This window comes from Theropithecus gelada, chromosome 12 (genome assembly GCF_003255815.1).
Source record: "Theropithecus gelada isolate Dixy chromosome 12, Tgel_1.0, whole genome shotgun sequence".
Taxonomy (NCBI): Eukaryota; Metazoa; Chordata; class Mammalia; order Primates; family Cercopithecidae; genus Theropithecus; species Theropithecus gelada.
The window spans coordinates 92,746,403-92,767,829 of record NC_037680.1 but is presented as its reverse complement, the minus strand read 5'-3'; the positions used below and the strand labels follow the sequence as shown (position 1 = coordinate 92,767,829).

The 21,427-nt window shown below is 40.2% G+C and overlaps 1 protein-coding gene across 3 annotated transcripts in view; it reads right to left on the bottom strand.

Annotated features, from left to right (window-relative positions):
* The window catches only part of XRCC5 (X-ray repair cross complementing 5), a 98,328-nt gene that overhangs the window by 53,134 nt on the left and 23,767 nt on the right, over positions 1 to 21,427 (bottom strand). For all 3 annotated transcript variants that reach the window (XR_003122126.1, XM_025404556.1, XM_025404557.1), the window contains exons 10-14: positions 19,707 to 19,769; positions 14,920 to 15,057; positions 13,963 to 14,053; positions 10,875 to 11,008; positions 3,960 to 4,153 (exon numbers count right to left, since the gene is read on the bottom strand). Coding sequence is in view for 2 of the 3 variants with exons in the window: in XM_025404556.1 (XP_025260341.1) it covers positions 3,960 to 4,153; positions 10,875 to 11,008; positions 13,963 to 14,053; positions 14,920 to 15,057; positions 19,707 to 19,769 (620 nt within the window). In the remaining variant the exon portion in view is untranslated. The remainder of the gene's footprint in view (positions 1 to 3,959; positions 4,154 to 10,874; positions 11,009 to 13,962; positions 14,054 to 14,919; positions 15,058 to 19,706; positions 19,770 to 21,427) is intronic.

Below are 21,427 nucleotides of genomic sequence, written 5' to 3'. Positions count from 1 at the left end.
AACTCCTGACCTCAAGCAACCCACCTGCCTCGGCCTCCCAAAGTGCTGGGATTATAGGCGTGAACCACTGAGTCCAGCCCCAAATCTCATTTTGAATTGTAATCCCCAAGTGTTTAGGGAGAGACCTGGTGGGAAGTGATTGGATTATGGGGGCGGATCCCTCATGCTATTCTTGTGATAATGAGTGAATTCTCACGAGATCTGATGGTTTTACATAAGGTAGTTTCTCCTATGCTGATACATACTTGCTCTCACCTGCTGCCATGTAAGATGCACCTTTGCTTCTCCTGCCATGATTATAAGTTTCCCGAGGCCTTCCCAGCTATGTGGAACTGTGAGTCAATCAAACCTCTTTCCTTCAGAAATTACCCAGTCTTGGGTATTTCTTCATAGCAGCATGAGAAGAGATTAATACACCACCTACTGGCCTCTACTGTCATTGTCACTGCTAACATGCCAGGCACATGACTAGGATTTTTAAAACCATTTATTCCAAACTCCATTTACTCTTACTATTTGCTAGGCACTTTGCTGGGTCCTAGGGATACAACAGTGAACAGCATACACTGTTCAATTAACCCCCATGACAACTCTATGAGACAGATACTCCTATTATCCCTATTCTACCCATGAGGAAACTGAGGCTTTGAGAGGGTAAGTAACCTATGCCTAAGGCCACACTGAAGAGCAAGGGGTCTGACTCATATTGAATGACTCTGGAGTCTGAAGTCTTAACCATTAACCAAGTGAGGATGTCTGCTGAGAGTAAGTGAGGAGTCTTCGTGGACCTGAAAAGAGCAGAAAGCTTTAGACTATCTGCATAGATATAAACAGAAATCAAGATCACGTACACATCAGCTGCATAAGCAGGATTAGACCTGAGATGTCCGAATTCTCATGCAAGTTCCCCGTCCAAGAGATGAATTTTCATTTCAAGGGTGTACAGCAACATTAAGGGAAGCAATGCTTTTATTTGATAAGGGTAATATTTAGTATATTTTGGGACTACAGCGTCAAATGGTGTTCTTATCCTCTTGAAAAGAAGAAATCACTTCTAACACTAGGTATTCAACAAGTCCAAGACAAACATTAGATCTTCTCAAAGATTCAATGTTTTTTATAGATAATGATACGATTATTGCTTTAGGTTTTGACTACTGGTTTCCCTCCAAATACATTCATAGGCCACAAAATGATGTTTTGGTCAATGACGAGCCACATATACGAGCCACATATACATGGTGATCTCATAAGCTTATAATGAAACTGAAAAATTCCTATCGCCTTGTGACATCAGGGCTGTCATGACATCACAGCACAAGGCATTACCTTTTCTTTTTTTTTTCTCTTTTTAAATTAAGATGGAGTCTCGCTCTACAGCCCAGGTTGGAGTGCAGTGGCGTGATCTCAGTTCACTGCAACCTCTGCCTCCCAGGTTCAAGAGATTCTCCTGCCTCAGCCTCCCAAGTAGCTGGGACTATAGGCGCATGCGTTCATTTTTGTATTTTTAGTAGAGATGGGGATTCTCTACTAAAAATGTTGGCCAGACTGTCTCGAACTCCCGACCTCAGGTCATCTGCCCACCTCAGTATCCCTAGGCATCTAGGCATCTATTATTAGATATGTTTATATATGTAAATACCTCTTTGTTACAAATGCCTACAGTATTCAACATAGTAACACGTTGCACAGGTTTGTACCTTGGGGCAAAAGGCCATACCACATAGCCTAGGTATGTAGTAGACTCCACCATGTGGGCTCATGTAAGTACACACTATGACATTTGCACAACGAAATCACCTAATGACACGGTTCACAGAATGTATCCCTGTCGTTAAGTGAAGGATGACAGTTGCTCAAAGTGCTTTAATATCTGTGATTTCATTGTTGTATCATCTCTCGAGATTTTTCTTTAGGTGAAGAAAATCTCATAAAGGTAAAATTATTTCACCAAAATCATATCGAGTGAAAAAACTGGAATGATTCCCAGCTCTTAAGACGATTAAACTTCCCAAACAGACATTTGTCCACTCCTGATCTTAGGCCCTCTCCAGGTACACTGGAAATATGTACCCTGGATCCAGAGATGATGAATATATACAAAGACACTGCAAACTGTTGGCAATTTTTTCTTTCCTTGGAAAAATTATCTCTAGAACTGACTGGAGGTTCATCATCAAAATTGAGGGGTTTTAGAACCTTGTAGAAAGGACTGAATCATTCTTCTTGAATACAGGTGGTATTCAATATTTGCTAAATGAATCATTTCTGCGATTCTTAAAAACTAAGCTTTCTCAGAAGAGAATAGGAGCGTGAGCAAGTGTGTGTGAATAAGATATTTCTCAGGCCCCTGAAAGAGTAACTTAGCTATGCTGCGAACCATTATGGGAGCAAAGAACAAGAAGCTCAGCACACCCAAACTTCCAGAAGAGTGCCTAGCAGGACCAGAGCCAAAGGTGTGATCACAGCAGGGATCAAATGACAGAACAGCATTCTTCTGGGTCTGTGTGGTGTGCTTTTTTATCCAGCTGATTTACATTTTAATCAAAGGGAAGAGGAGAAAATGGCCCACTTCTTTCCCACAGCACCAGAGTAAGATCATGGACTGGAGCTTTAACACACACACAGAGAATAGCCCTGTGATTGCAGTAAGACTAGAGTAAGGTGTCACAGAAAGAAAAGGCTGCAGACTTTTATTGAACTGTTTTAAAATACAAATCCAGAATGTAGATAAGGATAGCAGAGGGAAAGTGAATTTTTAGGGACAGTCTTCTTGTGTAGAATGATGATAGACTAAACAGAAACGAAAACCTCTCCAGGATGTGTAAGGAATGCATATCATAAAAATCTATCAAGAAACAATCTATCAATCCCCTTGAGAGACGGTCTTACGGGGGGCAGGCGGTATGCGGGGAGGAACCAAGTGCATTATTTTTTTTTCAATTCTGACAAAGCTTGGATGTTAATCTTTAGAAAGTCACAGAATGTGCAAAGCTTTCCATTCAATTTAGACAGTAATTCTCTAAATCAATGATTTATAGAAAACTGTGAAGATTTCCGGAAATTACTCAATACTTCTCCACTGCGGTATTTATAAATAAGAAGCTTTGTCAATAAAGATAGTTGCGGAGAGAAAATCAAAAAAGGGAAAAAAAGTCATGGTTTAAAATCAGATCTCAAAATACAGCCAAAAGAAAGGTATAGATTATTCTGGCTTGAGAAAAAAAAAAGTCACCAATAACTGGTTGACCTAAACTCGGTAAAAATCAATTTTACATACTCAAATAATTCTGGATAAGCAACAACAATTTCTTGTTTTATTTTTGTTTTGTTTTGAATGGAAGCTGACACAGATTGTGAACAGAAGAGGGAAAAAACTTAACAGCCAGTTGTAAGCTTGATTTAAGGGAATATGAAAAGCATTTTGCAAACCTTAAAGTACAAATACCTCCCCAATAGCACAACCAAGTACATCACTGATACACTAACAGAACGGCTAAAGAACTGATAGTTTTTCACTCTCGTTTCCACTTTTCCTCCAAAAAATCTCATTGATATCCCCAACATCTAATCTCCTCCCAACCAAAAAAACCTATGATCTTCAACACAGTCATTCTCAGTACTGTACTTTAAAAAGTCTAAAGTATTTTTAGACTCAGATATTCAGAAACTTATCTGATTATACATTATATATAATTCACCAAAGAATCTGATGTTGATCAAAAAGTCATCAGCCCAGAAGGTAGCTCTAAATCCAAGGTGAACAGCAAGGATAAAATACGATCACAGCAGACAGATATAAGAAATCCGTACTTCAATGTAAGGGCCAAATAGCAAAAGGCTTCTTCCTCCCACCTTTTTAATTCCATAGACCCCTATGTGACACCTCCAGAGCCACTCCAAAATGACCACAAATCTTACATACCCCAATGTTAAATGCAACTATACCGAGTACTTACTTGTCTTGGAAAATGTCCTGAGCAGTCACTTGATCCTTTTTCTTGGCTTCAATCAGAGGAAAAAGGGTCTTTATTTTAGAGAGAGGAATCTGACTTTTCGTTGTCACCTCAGCAGGAGGATTCAGCATGTTCCAAATATGCTGCTGAATTGGGGGTAGAGGCTCCCGGGGATGTAAAGCTCTGTGCAGCAGACACTGTTGGAAAAGGTAAGGATTTTAAAACACAGATGGAGACATATATGGCTTCTTTATATTTTCTGATCAAGGATCCTCCATCTTTAGTGTGGGAGGGCTAAGTGATTCATACCACATGTAAAAAATAACAGAGGATTCACCCAGAACTACCTTTCTTGGCAGGATATTGGTCAATACCTAACCAATTGTAAAAACAGGTCCAAACCTAGCAATAGTATCTTCTGCTCTGGACCTCCTGGAAAGAAGCCTCACCTTATAAATCAAAGCTGTTGCTTTTACTACTTGGGGAATATGCAAGATTCCCTAAAATACCTAATTCCAAGACCTGATAATCTGGGATTGTAACTTTCTTGTTATAATCCTTTTATCTCTCTTAATCATGCTGTGCTTTCTCTCACTTAATCTCAGAGAATGCCATGTGGTGGATGAAACAGGTTGCTACAGGGAAGCTGCCCATGCTCACTGAGTCCCAGAGAGAAGTCTGCGAAAAGAGATGAGAATACTGAGTTGTCCCCGAGTGCTGAGTCTGCACTTTTCTCCACAAGTCCATCCATCTTTCTCCTTCCCCAGTGCTACCATTCTTGCCCAGGCCCCATCACCTCATCCCTGGCCTACCACAGTCACCTTCTAACTGGTCTCCTGGCTTCTCCTTCCACTGTCTGACTGGAGGTGGTACAAGAATGAACTGCTCACTATACCCTAGGATCCTGTGATGCAGCCCTGCTTGCCTCCTTGATCGCATTGCCAGCCACTTGTTCTCCTCACTCACAATCCCAACAGGCTGGGCTCCTCCTGCTTCGCTCGTACACCAAGCTCATCCCACCTTTGGGGCCTGGACCTAATGCTACCCCTGCCTCCTCTGTCTTTCCCTCAACCTCGAAGGAGTTAGCCCCACCCTCATCCCTTTTTGTTTTAAAAATCATTTTGGTCTTTGCTGAGATACTATCTCCAAAGAGAGGACTTCCCTGACACTCTATATGAAGTAGCCCCTCCACCCCATCCTACCACCCTAGTCATTTTCTGTCACTTCTCTTATTTTATATTTTTATAGCCTCCATCATTATCTAAAATTACCAATTTTCTAGTTTACTTGTTTATTATCTAACCTTCCTCCTTACAAGTAGGGCTCTTCTCTTCTTTACTGCTGAATGAATTCTAAGCATCAAAAATACTACCTGGCACATAATAAGCACCTGGCAGATAAGGGCTGAAGGAATAAAGTGCTCTTTTCCAGGGCTCTAGTTGTTGACAGTGGTGTCAAGAAGCAACACCAAGGGGGAGGGGCACCAAGATCAAGGCCAGGACAGGTTCTCCACTGCCTATATGAGTGAAGTTCTGCACAGCATGCCACCTCATTCAACCACCTATCCTGCCTCAAGTCTACTGGGCCAGGCCTTGGCAGTATGCCAGGCGTTGGCCTGCCCAGAAAAGGTAATGCTCTAAAAGGAGTATAGAAAGGTAAGCAGTAAAATTAGATGTCATTAAAAAACAAAGAAAGAAATGAAACTATCCGTTGATTGACGTTTTCCTTCCTTCGATAAAGATTAATTCCAAAATTAAGGTATAACTATTCCACTTTTAAACAACTTATAAATTCGCAATTCTAAAAAAAACAAACAGAACACCAGGGAGCTGAAGAGCTCCTGTAATTTCAAAATACTACTCCTATCACAAAGTATATGATTTATACTATCCCATGGACTCCTCTCCTACACTGAGGAAAACGTAAGCTGAAAGTTTCTATTCTAAAAAAATAAAAGATGCTTAGGTTTAATAGTGAGTATCATCCAAGAGTCAATGTCCAGTAAGTTTCAAAAACCCTGAGGTAGGAATTAAGTACCAACTTCCTCCAGAAATTCCATGCGCTTCTCCCTGCTCTCTCCCCATTTCAACCACCAACCACAGCTCTTCCTTCTCCATAGTACATATTAATTACTCTCAAGAGTTTGATGCTTGCTTTATTCTTTCCTAATTACTTGACTTTCCCTTGAGCATCAATAACATCAGGCCTATTCAATGTAAAGCAAGATAATCCCAAAATTGTTTAAGCAAATCCAAATGATCCCAAACTCTGTGAATCTACCCCCTCCACCTTCTTATTATGCATAATCCTTTATTCATAGTGTTCTCCCTTGGTTCATTAATAACAGCTTAGAAAGTCCTAAAGATGTAAAGCAGTAATCAAACACCCAACATAGCGGACTACCTCTCATAAACTCCTAAAGATTCTATCTGTGATATCCAATTGACATATCTTGGAAAAGGGCTAGAACAACCAATGGACAAGTATCCTACTCAGCCTTCCTACTGAAAAACATTCCAGATTCTCAGCATAAACTCCAGGCAATCTTTTCAGTGTCATCATCCGTAAGTCAATAATAAAGGATCTACAAGAGATGTTCTGAAGTACCAACCTCCCTCTCGTATTTTCTGAAAGGTCACATTTTAGGCAAATTAAGCTAAGCGAGATACTTATAAAACTCATTCAGGAAAAAATTCCCAATGCATTAAAAAAATGGGATTATGAGAAACTGACATTTCTGAGTGCCTGGGAAGCTGAGATCACAGTTCTTGACCTATTTATTTCTCTTTTAAACAACTGTTACTCAATGTGATTTTTACAATTTGAAAAAGATTAGAGGAAAAACCTACAGACCACAGTAGCTCAGAAGTTACTAATATACTGATTTTAGCAACATTTCATCAATTATTTAAAAGGTGGTTTTAACCGTTATATATTTTTAGCATTTCTTTCCAAAATTAGAATTAATCTCTTGATAACAAATTGATTATTAATCTCTCTCTCCTTCTCCAAACTCATTTACCCTTAGCTGTTGGTATTTCATTCAAAAAGAAAAAAGTAGCCTTCTTGGGTCCCACAACCTCCTACAGATTACTGTGTCCTCTCTTTCTCTCCATCAGGAAGTCTTTCTCATCTAGGCATTGTAACCTGGCTTGCACACCACTACTCAACTGATTCTGTGTCCCCGAAGTCCTCAAACTGGACTACGAATTCCTAAAGACCTTTGCTAAGCTCACCTCTACTCGCCACTGTGCATCTGACTTGGGATTCCTTCCTCTCCAAGTCTTCTCTTCCTGTGCCTTCCAAGATGCATTTCTCCTAATTTTCTACCTTCCTGATTTTTGTTGGGGGATGGAGGGAAGAGCATTTGGTTTTGTTTTGTAACAGCCCTTTTTTATATGTCTAATTGTTCACTCATATGTTGGGGTTCTCTACTTAGTTCTCTCCTTCTCACCCAATGTGTTCTCCCAGACGATCTGACTCACTTGTCTTTCTGCCTCAATGAGGAGGACTCTCAAATCTGTGTGTTTAGACCTGACTTGTCTTCTGGGCTCTGCAACCGTTTCTAACTTCTCACTGAGTGACTATACCAGGATATCCAATAGATTTTCTCAAATTTAACTCTTGTGAAAACAAATGAATTATCTTTTCCACCTGCTCATTCTGTATTCCTTATCACATTGAATGGTGACATCATCTTTTCAGTCACCCAAGCTAGGATCCTGTTATCTTCAATTCCTCTTTATTTTCCATCAATCACTCAAGTTCTAGCTATACCTTCTAAATGCCTTAAGGATAGATTCTCGTCTCCACTCTCTCCATCACTGCTTTAACTCTTAAGCCTTCAAGTGGGCCACTGAAAATTGTTTAATAATTACCCACTGCTGTAAAATCCAAATGACTGACTGTGGCATATAAGGTACTCACAACCTACCTACAATTTAACTTCTCTGTCACCTTTTCCATCATTTTCCCATACAGAACTTATACTGCAGCCAAAGGGATCCACATCCTAGCTCTTCATATTTTCAACCTTTTCCACATCATTTATTTTGCATGGCATGCTCTCCTTACAACATGCATCCCCTTCGTTCTTTTAGAACTCTGTCCGAATGCTCATTCCTCAGCAAAGCCTTCCTTAAGTCACCCACTTGCAAAAATCTTTTTCTTCTTATTCTCATGGTGTTTTCCAACCACTGTTTTAACTACTGGTTTTTTATCTCTGTACTTTTCTCACTCTTCTAGAGGGGTCCATAAAAGAAGCAAGCTTGGCTGGGCGCGGAGGCTCACGCCTATAATCCCAACACTTTGGGAGGCCGAGGTAGACAGATCACGAGGTCAGGAGATCGAGACCATCCTAGCTAATATGGTGAAAACCCGTCTCTACTAAAAAAAAAAAAAAAAATTAGCCAGGCATGGTGGCGGGCGCCTGTAATCCCAGCTACTTGGGAGGCTGAGGCAGGAGAATGGTGTGAACCCGGGAGGCAGAGCTTGCAGTGAGCCAAGATCACGCCACTGCACTCCAGCCTGGGTGACAGAACGAGACTCCGCCTCAAAAAAAAAAAGAAGTAAGCTTATAGTATCTTTAGCATGTGGTCCATTATTAGTACTCAATAAATAAGTTTTTTTAAGTTTATATGTCCTAGTAAAGATACGTCTTTATACAGATAAGCCATATTAAAAGCTCTCCCCCACAAAACAAACTAATAAAAATCAAAGCTTGTGCTTGCAGCCACTTTGGAATATAAAAATGCCTGCATCTATGGCTTGTATCTGTCTGTTATTCCAAGAAACATTTATTAAAGATAAATACAACCTACCCTAGATAAGTGTGCAAAATAGCATTAATAGAAGTTCTCTTTTTCTCCATAGTGAACCATTTTGGTAAGCTTTGAACTGGTCTGCTCCTACCTTTCCTACAAATGGCGTAAGGCTTTAGGTCTTCAAGTACACTTGCCAAAAAACACCAAAGGATTTTTATATCTGTAATTTATACTTCAGTACACTTAGCATGCTGCAGTATAGATGGTCCCTGGTTTATGATGGTTCAACTTATAATTTTTCTACTTTACAATAGTGTGAAAGCGATACTCATTCAGTAGAACTCAGTAGGACACTTGCAATGCCGGACAGTGATATCAAGCTGCAGCTCCCAAGGGTAGACAACCTCTACAGTGCATTAGGCTGCCAAATGATTGTGCCCAACTGTAGACTAATGTAAGAGTTCTGAGCACATTTAAAATAGGTGAGGCTAAGCTATAACAATCGGTAGGTTAAGTGTAATAAATGCATTTTCAACTTATATTCTCAATTTAGATGGGTTTACAGGCATGTATCCCCATCATAAATTGAGGGGCATGAGTATTCAGAGTCAAGTCTTCACATGTTAAGCCTCACATTTCTGATTTTAGAACAAAAGATTTTTTTCACTACTTAAGAGAATTAAAATTATCAAAAAAACAGGCAGTTTCTTTCAAGTAGACAATCCCTCAAATCACAAGCCCCAATACGAACTTAAGTTAGTTACAGATGTTTCATGAAGTGAGTCAAAAGGGAGAATCTGTGGTCTCTCCAGTACACGCCCTGTTACCCCCAAGCTGCCGAAGAGGGCCCTCTGCTCCTTTGTGAGCAACAGCTTGCCTAAAAAAGCTGCTTATAATTTTTTTCAGTTTTGTGAGGCTCAGAGAAGCCTATGTCCTGCTCTCATCAACTGAATCCAGGACTGGAATATTCCTTTCTCCTTCAACCATGGTCTAGCCCTCACCTTCCTCAGCATAAGTCAGCTCTCTTGTCAACTTCCCCAGTTTACCTTAATCCAATCTCTGCCTTCCAATTCCTTTGGCCTAAGATTCAGAAGTACATTTTTTATATTTTCTGTATTTTAATTATTCTTTACTAATTTCACAGTATAACCTCTTTATCTGACCCCATGCTCCCTTTAATTATGAAATTTTTGAGAAATGTGGCACTAGAACACTTCTTCTCTAACAATGTTATTATAGAGTTCACACAAGCTCTCCTACTATTTTGATATAGAAAACGAAGAAAAGTGTTATTTACATACAATACAGGAGAAAACCCTGAAAAAATATAAAAGAGCCATCGCGGGGGCAATGGCACACACCTTTAGTCCCATCTACTCAGAAGGCTGAGGTGGGAGTTAAAGACCAGCCTAGGAACCTTTTTTTTTCTTTTTTTTTTAAAGACAGGGTCTCACTCTGTCGCCCAGGCTGGAGTACAGGGGTGTGATCTTGGCTCACTCCAACCTCCGCCTCCCAGGTTCAAGCAATTCTCCCACCTCAACCTCCTGAGTAGCTGGGATTACAGGCGTGTGCTACCATGCTCAGCTAATTTATGCATTTTTTGGTAGAGACAGGGTTTCACCATGTTAGCCAGGCTGGTCTTGAATTCCTGACCTCAAGTGATGCACCTGCCTCAGCTTCCCACAGTGCTGGGATTACAAGAGTGAACCACCGCACAATGGCCAAGAACTTGTCTTTATAAAAATTTTTAAAAATTAGCCGGGCATGGTGGCATGTGCCTGCAATCCCAGCTGTTCAGGAGACTGAGTTGGGAAGAGTGCTTGAGCACAGGAGTTTGAGGCTACAGTGAGCTATGATCACAACACTGCATTCCAGCATGGGTAACCGGCCTTCCTGTATTTTTTTTTGTTTAAGTAACCTTCTTCCAGAAAAAAGAAAAGAAAGAAAACATTCTAACTTTATTTTTCCTTTTAAGAGCTCAGAATATTTTTACCTTTTGAAGTAAGAGAGGAAGATGTTATTCTTTCATTAAATAGAGCAAATGGGGCCTTTAGAGAATAAAGACATTTATTTAGGACTGGCCAATGATTGTAACTTTGCACTGAGCTCTCTTTCATTTAAAAGAAATAAAACTTGTTTATTCCTCCTCTCTCACCTGAAATAATCTCTGAAATCGAGGATTTGGGATTTTGGTGGTTGGAAACAAGTCTTCAAGGGTGTCTGTCTTCTCATCTTTCTTTGCCAAGCTCATGGAGTCAATCAAAGCATCAACAGCATTCAACTGTGCCTCTTAAAGATAGAGAAGCAGAAAGAAAAATGATTATTTTTTATTATTCTCCATGAAAACAAATGCTTTCTATGTAGAGCTATCCACAGCAATATTGGCAGGTTATACAGTCCTGGCCCTGCCAAAGTATTCTCTAGCTATGCACGCATTTAACTCAAGTCTTGGTTTTCTTATCCATGAAAAGATCGATTTAGAGTGATTGATTGATTAGGTTCCAGTTCTACCGTTCAGTGAGCCTTTAACAATGGAGTATCAGATCAAAAGCAAGAGAGTTTGTTTCAGAGGAATACAGCCATATAAAAAACAATCCCTATATGGAGATTGGAACAAAATATTTAGTATTCATTGAGCAAATATTTTAAAAACTAGTAATTAGCTAAAGAAGAAAAACATTAAAAAGAAAAAATCTCTCTGGTAATGAAGCATAAGCATTTTAAGGACTAATATAACTTTTATCAGAGTACAGTACCTTAACAGGAAGACACCACTGGATCAGGGTGAGCTGATTCCTTCACAATCTACCAAGGCACAATAAGCTCTCTCCTCTCTCAATGCCTCCATGAAACTAATCACACCTGAGTACATGTCTTATCCTACTCCATTCAAACTCTCAAGCTCCATGAGAGCAGAAATATGACATCCTCTTTCCTTAGGTCTCTCCTAATACTAATAGAAAATAAGTGATCCTCAATAAAAATCTACTCAGTCAATAAAAATGGCACAGCCCAAAGCAATATGGATGAAAGGCAACGCTCCCAAAGATAACTTCTGCCTAAACTACCGTGTGTAACTTTCATTTTGCTGATTTATACAGCAGTTCAGCTGCTGAACCTGAGGCACTATTTTTGGAACATCCACAGTCACCAGGCAAAAGGTGGAAGAGAGTAAGCAGTTTCTAAAAAGTACATTATACTTCTATTCTGCACCTTTTCAAATATCTCTTTCGTACAGCTACAACAAAATAAAAGAGCATACAGTATTTATCATGAGATATTTCTTTTCTACCTGTTTATGGACTTTTCAGGGGAGGTTTCAGGCAATGGCACAGCCAACACCATCTTGAACTTGCTAATTCAAGGCCCTCCCAGCAACAGGTAGGAGGCAGTGCTTGTACATGTGAACATTCAGTGATTTTTTACCTACTACTACAAGGTAGTAGGAGGCCAGATCATCCTGGCATTGCATCCCTACATAGACATCTACTGGGAAATACACGAAATAACTTTAATGGTCCATTTTTCCAATGGAGAAAATGTAAACAAATGCTAACTCACAGAAAATAGATAACAGAAGGTATTTAATGTTTTAGATACTGAGTGATTTATGTCAACAAAATAAACTATTAACAAAGTGGGTTTTTAAAAATATTCTGGGCTGGAAGTGATGGCTCATGCCCATAATTCCAATTCCAGGAGGCTGAGATGTGAGGACTGTTTGAGCCCAGGAGTTTAAGACCAGTCTTGACAGCATAGTGAGATTCCCTCTCTACAAACAATTTTAAAAATTAGCCAGGTGTAGTGGCGCGTACCTGTAGTCCCAATTACTTGAGAGGCCGAGGCGGGAGGATTGCTTGAGCCAGAACTGGCTGTGTCCCCACCCAAATCTCAACTTGAATTGTATCTCCCAGAATTCCCACATGTTGTGGGAAAGACCCGGGGGAGGTAAACAAATCAGAGGGGCTGTCTTTCTCGTGCTATTCTGATGATAGTGAATAAGTCTCTAGATTTATTCACTTCAGATCTGATGGGTTTATCAGGGGTTTCTACTTTTGCTTCTTCCTCATTTTCTTTTGCTGCCACCATGTAAGAAGTGCCTTTCGCCTCCTGCCAAGATTCTGAGGCCTCCCCAGCCGCTTTTTCTTCCCAGTATGTCTTTATCAGCAGAGTGAAAACAAATACACAGGGAGTTTGAGCTATGATCATGCCACTGCCCTCCATCCAGGTGACAGAGTGAGACCCTGTATCAAATAAGTAAGTAATTAAATTAAATATTCTACTCATTTAAGTTTTGGAATTACCAAGAAGTAGAGACAGAGTAATACTGTAACACAGTGGCAACTTCCATACAATCAGGTCCATGCCTGCCTCCACCGTGATGCAGACAGACTCATTTGTAGAAGGAAGGTAAAGATACAGGCCCTAGAGAACCAACTGATTCTTGGCCTGTTGATAGCACACTACTTCCACAGGGTCTAGCCAAAATAACAGAAAGAATTGAGTTCCGAGACCCACCTCACAATTCCCTAATCCTGCACTGATAGAGACAGTATATTTAAATTTATAAACTAAAACATCTACGCATCATTTGTTGTTCTCTTTGGTATGTTTTCTACTTCTGCCCCCTATTATATTTTATTACAATTGTTTTAAATGATAGACTCTCTGAAAGACTGGACCTGTGGCTGTAAGAATCATTCTGTATAGGACCCTGACATTTGCAGCCGGATGCTCAATAAGGGCCTTTCATACCAAGTCTGAAGTAACTCCTAAAAGCCAGAAATAAGTAACAACGAGACTTGGACTATTGGTGCAAACTACAAAAACGGGGCAAAGAGAAAAGTTAATCTTCAGCACTGTCACTTTTCATTTCAAAGCTACATCAGACTTTACACAGAACACTGAAATCACAGGTTTGATACTACTCAGATTCACTTTAGCAGGGGCAAACTCTGCTCACAACTAGAGATGGACATCCATTACCATCAAGTTTTCCCCTAGGTACATGCTCCAAGGCAAAAACTGGACAGTGTTGGATGAGTTTAGGGCCAACCTATCGCTACTAGTGGAAAAACACCAAGTAAACCACCTTCATCATTACTGTGTGTAAGTGTATGACTGGAAATCCAACTAATTGAACCCTGTAAATACCTGGCCCCAACCAATAACTAGCAGACAGGTGATTTCCCAAGAACAGTGTGTGCAGAGTAAATGAGTGATCTAAACGAAAACAAACTCACCAGTGGGAGCATATTTCTTACTGTTTTTCAAGGATGAAAACATGTATTGCCGCAAGTCTTCCATGAAAGGCAGCTGCACATACACTAAACACTAATGAGAAAGAAAGGAGGTAAATGCAGAAATGATCAAAGTAATGAAAAAATATAAAACTAATCCCAAATTCTGTGAAAGTAGCATAACAGAAAGATTTTAAACATCAGACAGCCCAATTCTGGCACATGAAAATTGAAGTGTTTTGATTTCTGCTATTGGCTGTTCACAACTGCAAATAGTATAAAGAATATTAAATATAAGAGAAATGCATAAAAGACAGACTACTAAAGGATTGCTATAAATTGCATGACCAATACAACAAATGAGAAGACTGGGGTGCAGAAGGTTGACCTGGATGTCAAGACATGTGCCTTCTCTTTCCAGTTCTGCCACAGTAAATTCTCTGAGACAGAGGAAACGGTAAGGAATTTAGAACTGTATTTTACACGAGAGCCCTAAATAAACTGTAGCACAAGGATCACAACAAAATCACATCCTCAACCTGTATTCATAGTTCTCATTTGTAAAAATGGAGGTAATTTCTCTTTCTATTTGGTTCCAATAAGTCAAGAAGGATGAGAACCAAGAAAAGGCCATAGTGAACCTTTATGGATTAGATTCTTTTAATCTAAAAAGATTTTCATAATACTTAGTGAAGAGATTCTTATAATACTTTATAATTAAAAGATTCTTATATTATTTTTATAATGTATACTTTTTCCTCCAACTGAAAGTGTGGTTCACAAAACAGTATCGGCATTTTTTGAGAGAAACGGAGAATCGGTGCCCTGCCCCAGAACTACAGAATCAGGATCTGCATTTTAACAAGACCCCCAAGTAATTACCATGAACATTAGCAGCTGAGCAACACTACTTAGACTAAACGAACTGAAGAAAAAAAACATTAAGACTTTGGGTTTTACCTCATAGTTATGCTTGATATGAGGAAAAGCCACACCGACTTGAGGATTAGCTCTTTTGTCATAAGCATATCGAACTATGGCCACCATGTCTAAATCATCCAAAGCATGAATCAGGGAGGAAAGTGCAACTGCTGCTGCCTGGTAAGAAAGATGGATGTATTAACACATATTCAACATGTGAGAGTTTTCACAACAGAACTAAATACTTTACGACTGTTATCACTTTCTTTCCATTTTATATTTTTTAGGTGCCCCCTTACTTTAAGGACGAACTGCACACATTTGCTTTTGATTACATTTACAGCAGCTATTCTGGGACTAATCTCATTAACTAAATCCTGTCTTACTGCTCCAACCTTCCTTCTCTAAATTTATCTTTACCCTAAAAATAAACTCATCTCAGCCCTCCTAAACAAAATCTTTTGTCTCTCCCACTCCATAAATTGTATCTTTCCTGTCTTTACCTCTAAATTTCATAAAATAATAGGCATGCTGTTTCCACTGCTTAGTGCATAACTATTCTTCAGTCTAGTCCAGCTACTGCCCCCACTTCCTTACTAAAATTATCCTCTGAAGTCACCCATCACCTCCTAATTGCCAACTCCTTGGTTCCTGATTTTTTTGTTTGACAGTAGCATCTCACCATTCTGCTGTCTCTATACTTTCTCCTTCCTTGGCTTCAGAAACAACATTCTCCCGATTGTTCTCTTTTCCCCAATTTGTAAATTCTACTTTAGGCCTTTCTCTCCTCCTCTCACTCTAAAACTCTACTTGGGGATTATTTCATCCAGTCCCACGAGTTGATGAATCAAAAATCTGTACATTCTTTTTTTTTTTCTGAGACAGAGTTTCGCTCTTGCTGCCCAGGCTGGAGTGCAATGGTGCGATCTTGGCTCACCGCAACCTCCGCCTCCCAGGTTCAAGCGATTTTCCTGCCTCAGCCTCTCAAGTAGCTGGGATTACAGGTATCCACCACCACACCTGGCTAATTTTTTATTTTCTGTAGAGACGGGGTTTCTCCATTTTGGTCAGGCTGGTCTCGAACTCCTGACCTCAGGTGATCTGCCTGTCTTGGCCTCCCAAAGTGCTGGGATTACAGGCATGAGCCACCGTGCCAGGCCTGTACATTCATTTTTAAAATTCTCTTAAGATCTAGACTTAGATTGCCTACTAGCTGGTGGATATTTCACACGGCATCCTCAGTTATCTCAAACTGTTCACTATGAACGGTTCACATTCACCACGACAAGACTAAAACCTAAACTTACTATCTTTCCCCCACAATCTCCTCCTGGATTCCCTATTTCCATTAACATCATTGCCCAATCAACCAAACTGGAAACCCCAGTCTTTGATAATGCCACCACACCATTCTCATCTTTCACTTTTTTTTTGAGACAGAGTCTCACTCTGTCCCCCAGGCTGGAGTGCAGTGGCACTATCTCGGCTCACTGCAGCTTCTGTGTCCCGTGTTCAAGCAATTTTTGTGCCTCAGCCTCCTGAGTAGCTGGAATTACAGGTACACACCACCATGCCCAGCTAACTCTTTGTATTTTTAGTAAAGATGACGTTTTGCCATGTTGCCCAGACTGATCTCGAACTCCTGACCTTAAGTGATCCACCCACCTCAGCCTCTCAAAGTACGGGGCCTCATCCCTCACCTTTTAAATGTTCACGAAACTCTACCAATTCTACCTCTACACTATCTTTCAAATCCATCTCTTCCCTCACAGCCTGCTCTCTTTACAGAGCTCATCATGTCATTCCCTTCCAGTGGTTCCTCTATTCTGGCCTTACTGAGCTATCAATGATCGGGGGCAGGTCTCATACTTGGCCTTTGCTCACACCATTTCCTGCTAGCTAGAATGCCCCCTTACTAATCTCTGGCTCTCCAGCTTCTAACCTTTTCTGAAGGCTTAGTAAATTGATACCTTCTCCATTCCAGATTTACCTTAGTCAGCTCTCTCTCTCTCTCTCTCTCTGTAGAACTCCCCAAACACTATGTACTTTTCTCACTATCATGGTTAACCTTATCAAAGTTAAAAAACTACGACTTCTCAGCCATGCTGTTGCAAAAACAAAACAAACTAACAAAAAACCTATGACCCCAAGACCTGGCCATTAGAATCCTGTACAAATTTCATAACAGAATCATTACTTTTTCAGTTCAGTTCAAAGGCTATTTTACTCAGTGCCTGTTCTTTGCCAGGCACTGTCTTGAGCCCTGTGAAAAAACAAAGATGAGTCCCTGACCTCACTTAACTAATACATTCTTTACTAGCAGAAATGAGCTATGTAGGTATGTAGCAAATACGGAACATGTATGTTCTAATAGTTAAGTCCCATAAGAAAGGGCTAGATAAACACAATGAGAATCTGAGGAAGAGATTACTTTCAATTTGTTTGAAGTTTTTTTATTTATATGTCTTTGATAACACCAATTAGGATGTTTAAAAGAAGGAAGGGGCCAGGCATGGTGGCTCACGCCTGTAATCACAACACTTTGGGAGGCCGAGGGGGGCGGATCGCTCGAGGTCAGGAGTTCAAGACCAGCTTGGCCAACATGGTGAAACCCCGTCTCTACTAAAAATACAAAAAGTAGCCGGGCGTGGTGGCGGGTGTCTGTAATCCCAACTACCTGGGAGGCTGAGACAGGAGAATCACTTGAACTCGGGAGGCAGAGGTTACAGTGAGCAGAGATCACACCACTGCACTCCAGCCTGGACTATAAAGAGCCAAACTCCGTACCAGAAAAAAAAAAAGGAAGGATGGGGCTGTGAATGACTGCTACATGGTAAGACAGTACTACACCTGTGTATAACTCAACTAAAGCTCCATTTCCTTCCTTTCTTTTCCCCCCTTGTTTTCTATACACAGTGCAAATCAGCACATAAAAGTATAGATTCTCAACACAAAAAATTATATGCTAATGACCAGAGAAAACTATAAGAGGGAATTATCCAAAGAATCAGAGTATTTGAGCTAAAAAACAACAGTATTGATCTAGTTTAACAACCCACATGTACATCTGACTGGGGGTGATAAATACCTTTCTTGTAAACTTATAGAAATGGGGATCTGACCATCTTACAAGAAAACAATCCAGTGAGGACAGTGATTCTTGTTGACAAAATAATTCTTCATCTTCAACAAAAACCATTACCTGCTGTTTCCAGTTCACCCCTCTAATATGAAGCAGAGTTTAATTTCTATTCTACAGGATAATTTCCAAATGCATGAAGAGTGCTATTATGTCTGTCATCTCTCCTACACTTGCCTACCTACACAAGTCTCCTCCAGGCATTTTTTTTTTTAAACTGGAAGTCCTCATATGACATTGTTTCCTTACTCCCTTGCTTATCTCATAAGCTCCAATTAGATATTCTCATTTTTTGACTACATCAAAAACTGACACTAGAAAGTATCCCTTTGCCATTAGGAGATAAATTTTTTTTTCTTGAGTTACCTCAAAGTGGTCCTATGATATACAGAAATTAGTGTTTGTATAAGGCCAGATTCGAATTATGCAATCCACAAGGCTGCCCTTAGCTAGCAAGTCTACATAATTACCCAACATGTGTGTCTCATCACAGCTTCGTGATTCCTCACTGCATACCTAGCAAGTCTCATGAAGTGATCAGAATGTTCTTTGTGTAATGAGACAGTAAGTGGAAGTTAAAACTTCAGCAGAAGCCAGGAATGGTGGCGCACACCTATAGTCCCAGCTATCTGGGAAACAGAGGCAGGAGAATCGCTTGAGCCCAGGGGGTTCCAGGCCAGCCTGGGAAATATAGTGAGACCTTGTCTCTTAAAAAAACAAAACAAAATAAAACTTCAGCTAAGTTGTGGTTTGACAGTATATACCAGACTTCCATGATTCCCAACAGGGTTTGACTCAAGAGAAATCCATGAACTAGGATTTTCAAACTTGAAGATTCCTGTATGCTAATATTCTGCTCTAATAATTCATTCAGAACAGCGTAGAAGCCAAACATTTTCTTCCCTTAACTGTTCTGAGATAATAATGGCATAGTCATTCACTACATCAGCAACCAACTACCTTCCAGAAGTGAGGAGAAAAAGAGAACTATACTAGTTATACCACCATCCTACCCCCACCTCATACAAAAAATATTCTTCTACATCCAGTTTATTAATTGCAAATGTAAATACTTCAAGATCTTGGAAACCTGCTTAAGCTGCCTTAAACAGATAGTAGACTGCAAACTTCCAGTTAAAATCAACATCTCCAACAAAGTTAGTTCTAACTTGGAGATCAAATAGAAAATATTTACAGAAAGAGCAGATATGAGTGCAGAATGCAGCAGTCATGGGCTGTTAGCGAGAGCAAAACCAGCCTAAAAACAAAGTATCTTGAGGAGGCAGAAAAAGAGCGCTGAGAGAGGAATAGAGAAAAGACACATTTCCTCAATGACGAAAGCAGTCTAGTGAGTCACTGAAGTGCACATCCAGGATGCTTATGACAACACAAAATGTCAACCTGACCCCAACCCTCCTTAACAATTGACTGTGAAATTCCCATACTTAAATGCAGTTGTTCAAAATGTTTTTAATACTTCCTTGGTCTCCATGTCCTCGGGTCTTGTGCCCATGCTAACACAAATTCATTTACCATATCTCCATTTTCAGTTAAAGATTAGTGGATTTTCCCACTCCTGTTGCAATAATTCATGTCATTTTAAACTATAAAAGCGCCAAACAACTCGTTTTCACAGACTTACAATTCAATTCTGTAGCACTACCTCAAAGACGTGCTGCCAACTCACCTCATCATCTCTTGCTGCAAAGACCTTTAGAACTTGATTTCCCATGAAGAATCTTCTCTGAACCTACAAGAGAGGAAAAGAATTGGTTTTGATCCAAAATAAGTAACATGTATAACCATAATGCCACACATTGCTAAGAAATTCCATTCAAAATCCTCTTACTAAAAAACATTCAGATACTAATAACATCTTAATACCTGAATTTTAATTCAATTCAACACAACAAATATCTGAGTATCTAGCATACGTCCAACATTGAGTCCTATAAACACAACAGTGAACAGAATATAATCTTGCCCTTGAGGAGCTTCAATAGATAAATATGAAATTAACTGCAGTACAGTATTACAGCCCAGGTTACACGGTGCTGTAAGAGCACATAAGGAGGGCAATAAGTCTGGTCATGAGGGATTAGGGAAGGTTTCTGCAAATGGTGACACCTAAGTTGAGATTTAAAAGGACAAAGAGGAACTAAGAGAAAAGTCTGGGCACAAGCGTTCCAGAGAAAACAGTAAGAATCAAAGTCTGGGCCGGGCGCGGTGGCTCACGCTTGTAATCCCAGCACTTTGGGAGGCCGAGGCGGGCGGATCACAAGGTCAGGAGATCGAGACCACGGTGAAACCTCGTCTCTACTAAAAATACAAAAAATTAGCCGGGCGCGGTTGTGGGCGCCTGTAGTCCCAGCTACTCGGGAGGCTGAGGCAGGAGAATGGCGGGAACCCGGGAGGCGGAGCTTGCAGTGAGCTGAGATCCGGCCACTGCACTCCAGCCTGGGCAACAGAGCGAGACTCCATCTCAAAAAAAAAAAAAAAAAAAGAATCAAAGTCTGGAGTGCTGTAAAAGCATGATACATTTGGAGAATAGCTCTTGGAGTAGTACAGTGCCACTGTGTGAGGGGAAAGGTGAAAAATTAGATTAGTGAGATTAGCAAAGATCAGACGATGAAGTCTAAGAACAAAGCTAAGTGGTTTGCATTTCCTCCTAAGAGTAGCAACGAGGCACTGATGAACAGTAGAGGCCTGAATGAAGAATTAGAGGGGAAGGGCTGAAAGAGAAATTAAATCGAAAATGAGTACTGCATGTCTCTCCCCCCACCCGCTTAAATTCAATTAACTTATCTAGCACAGTATCAAGAGGGGTCAAGACAGCTCTACTAATATCAGATTAGAAAACGAGTATTGAAGAGTTCTGAAAATCATAACCACCTGCACTTATCTATCAAGATGAACTTTGTCTCATCTATGAAATCTGGAGCCTGGGGTTTATTTTTAAGAACATGCCATGTGCTGTATTGGGCAATGTTTCTCATGTATTTGTTATGCCCTCTCACCTCTAGAGTTGAGACATTATGAGCACTTTCACCATAATACCAGCTCAAGAAGACTGAGTCTCAAAGGGATGAGGATTAGGCCCATATAATTCAAATACCCCTCATCTCCACTTCCATTCCCCATTCAAAAACCATCCTATATTTTTAGTTTACTATGCTCATATAGATTTACTTAATGGCTCTGAACCTCAATTTCCTAATGTATAAAATACATACCACGGCAACATTAACCCCCAGACTACATTTCAGAAAGATTAAAAGTGAAATAAGGCCAGGCACAGTGGCTCACGCCTATAATCCCAGCACTTTGGGAGGTTGAGTTGGGCGGATCACCTGAGGTCAGGAGTTCGAGACTAGCCTGATCAACATGAAGAAACCCATCTCTATTAAA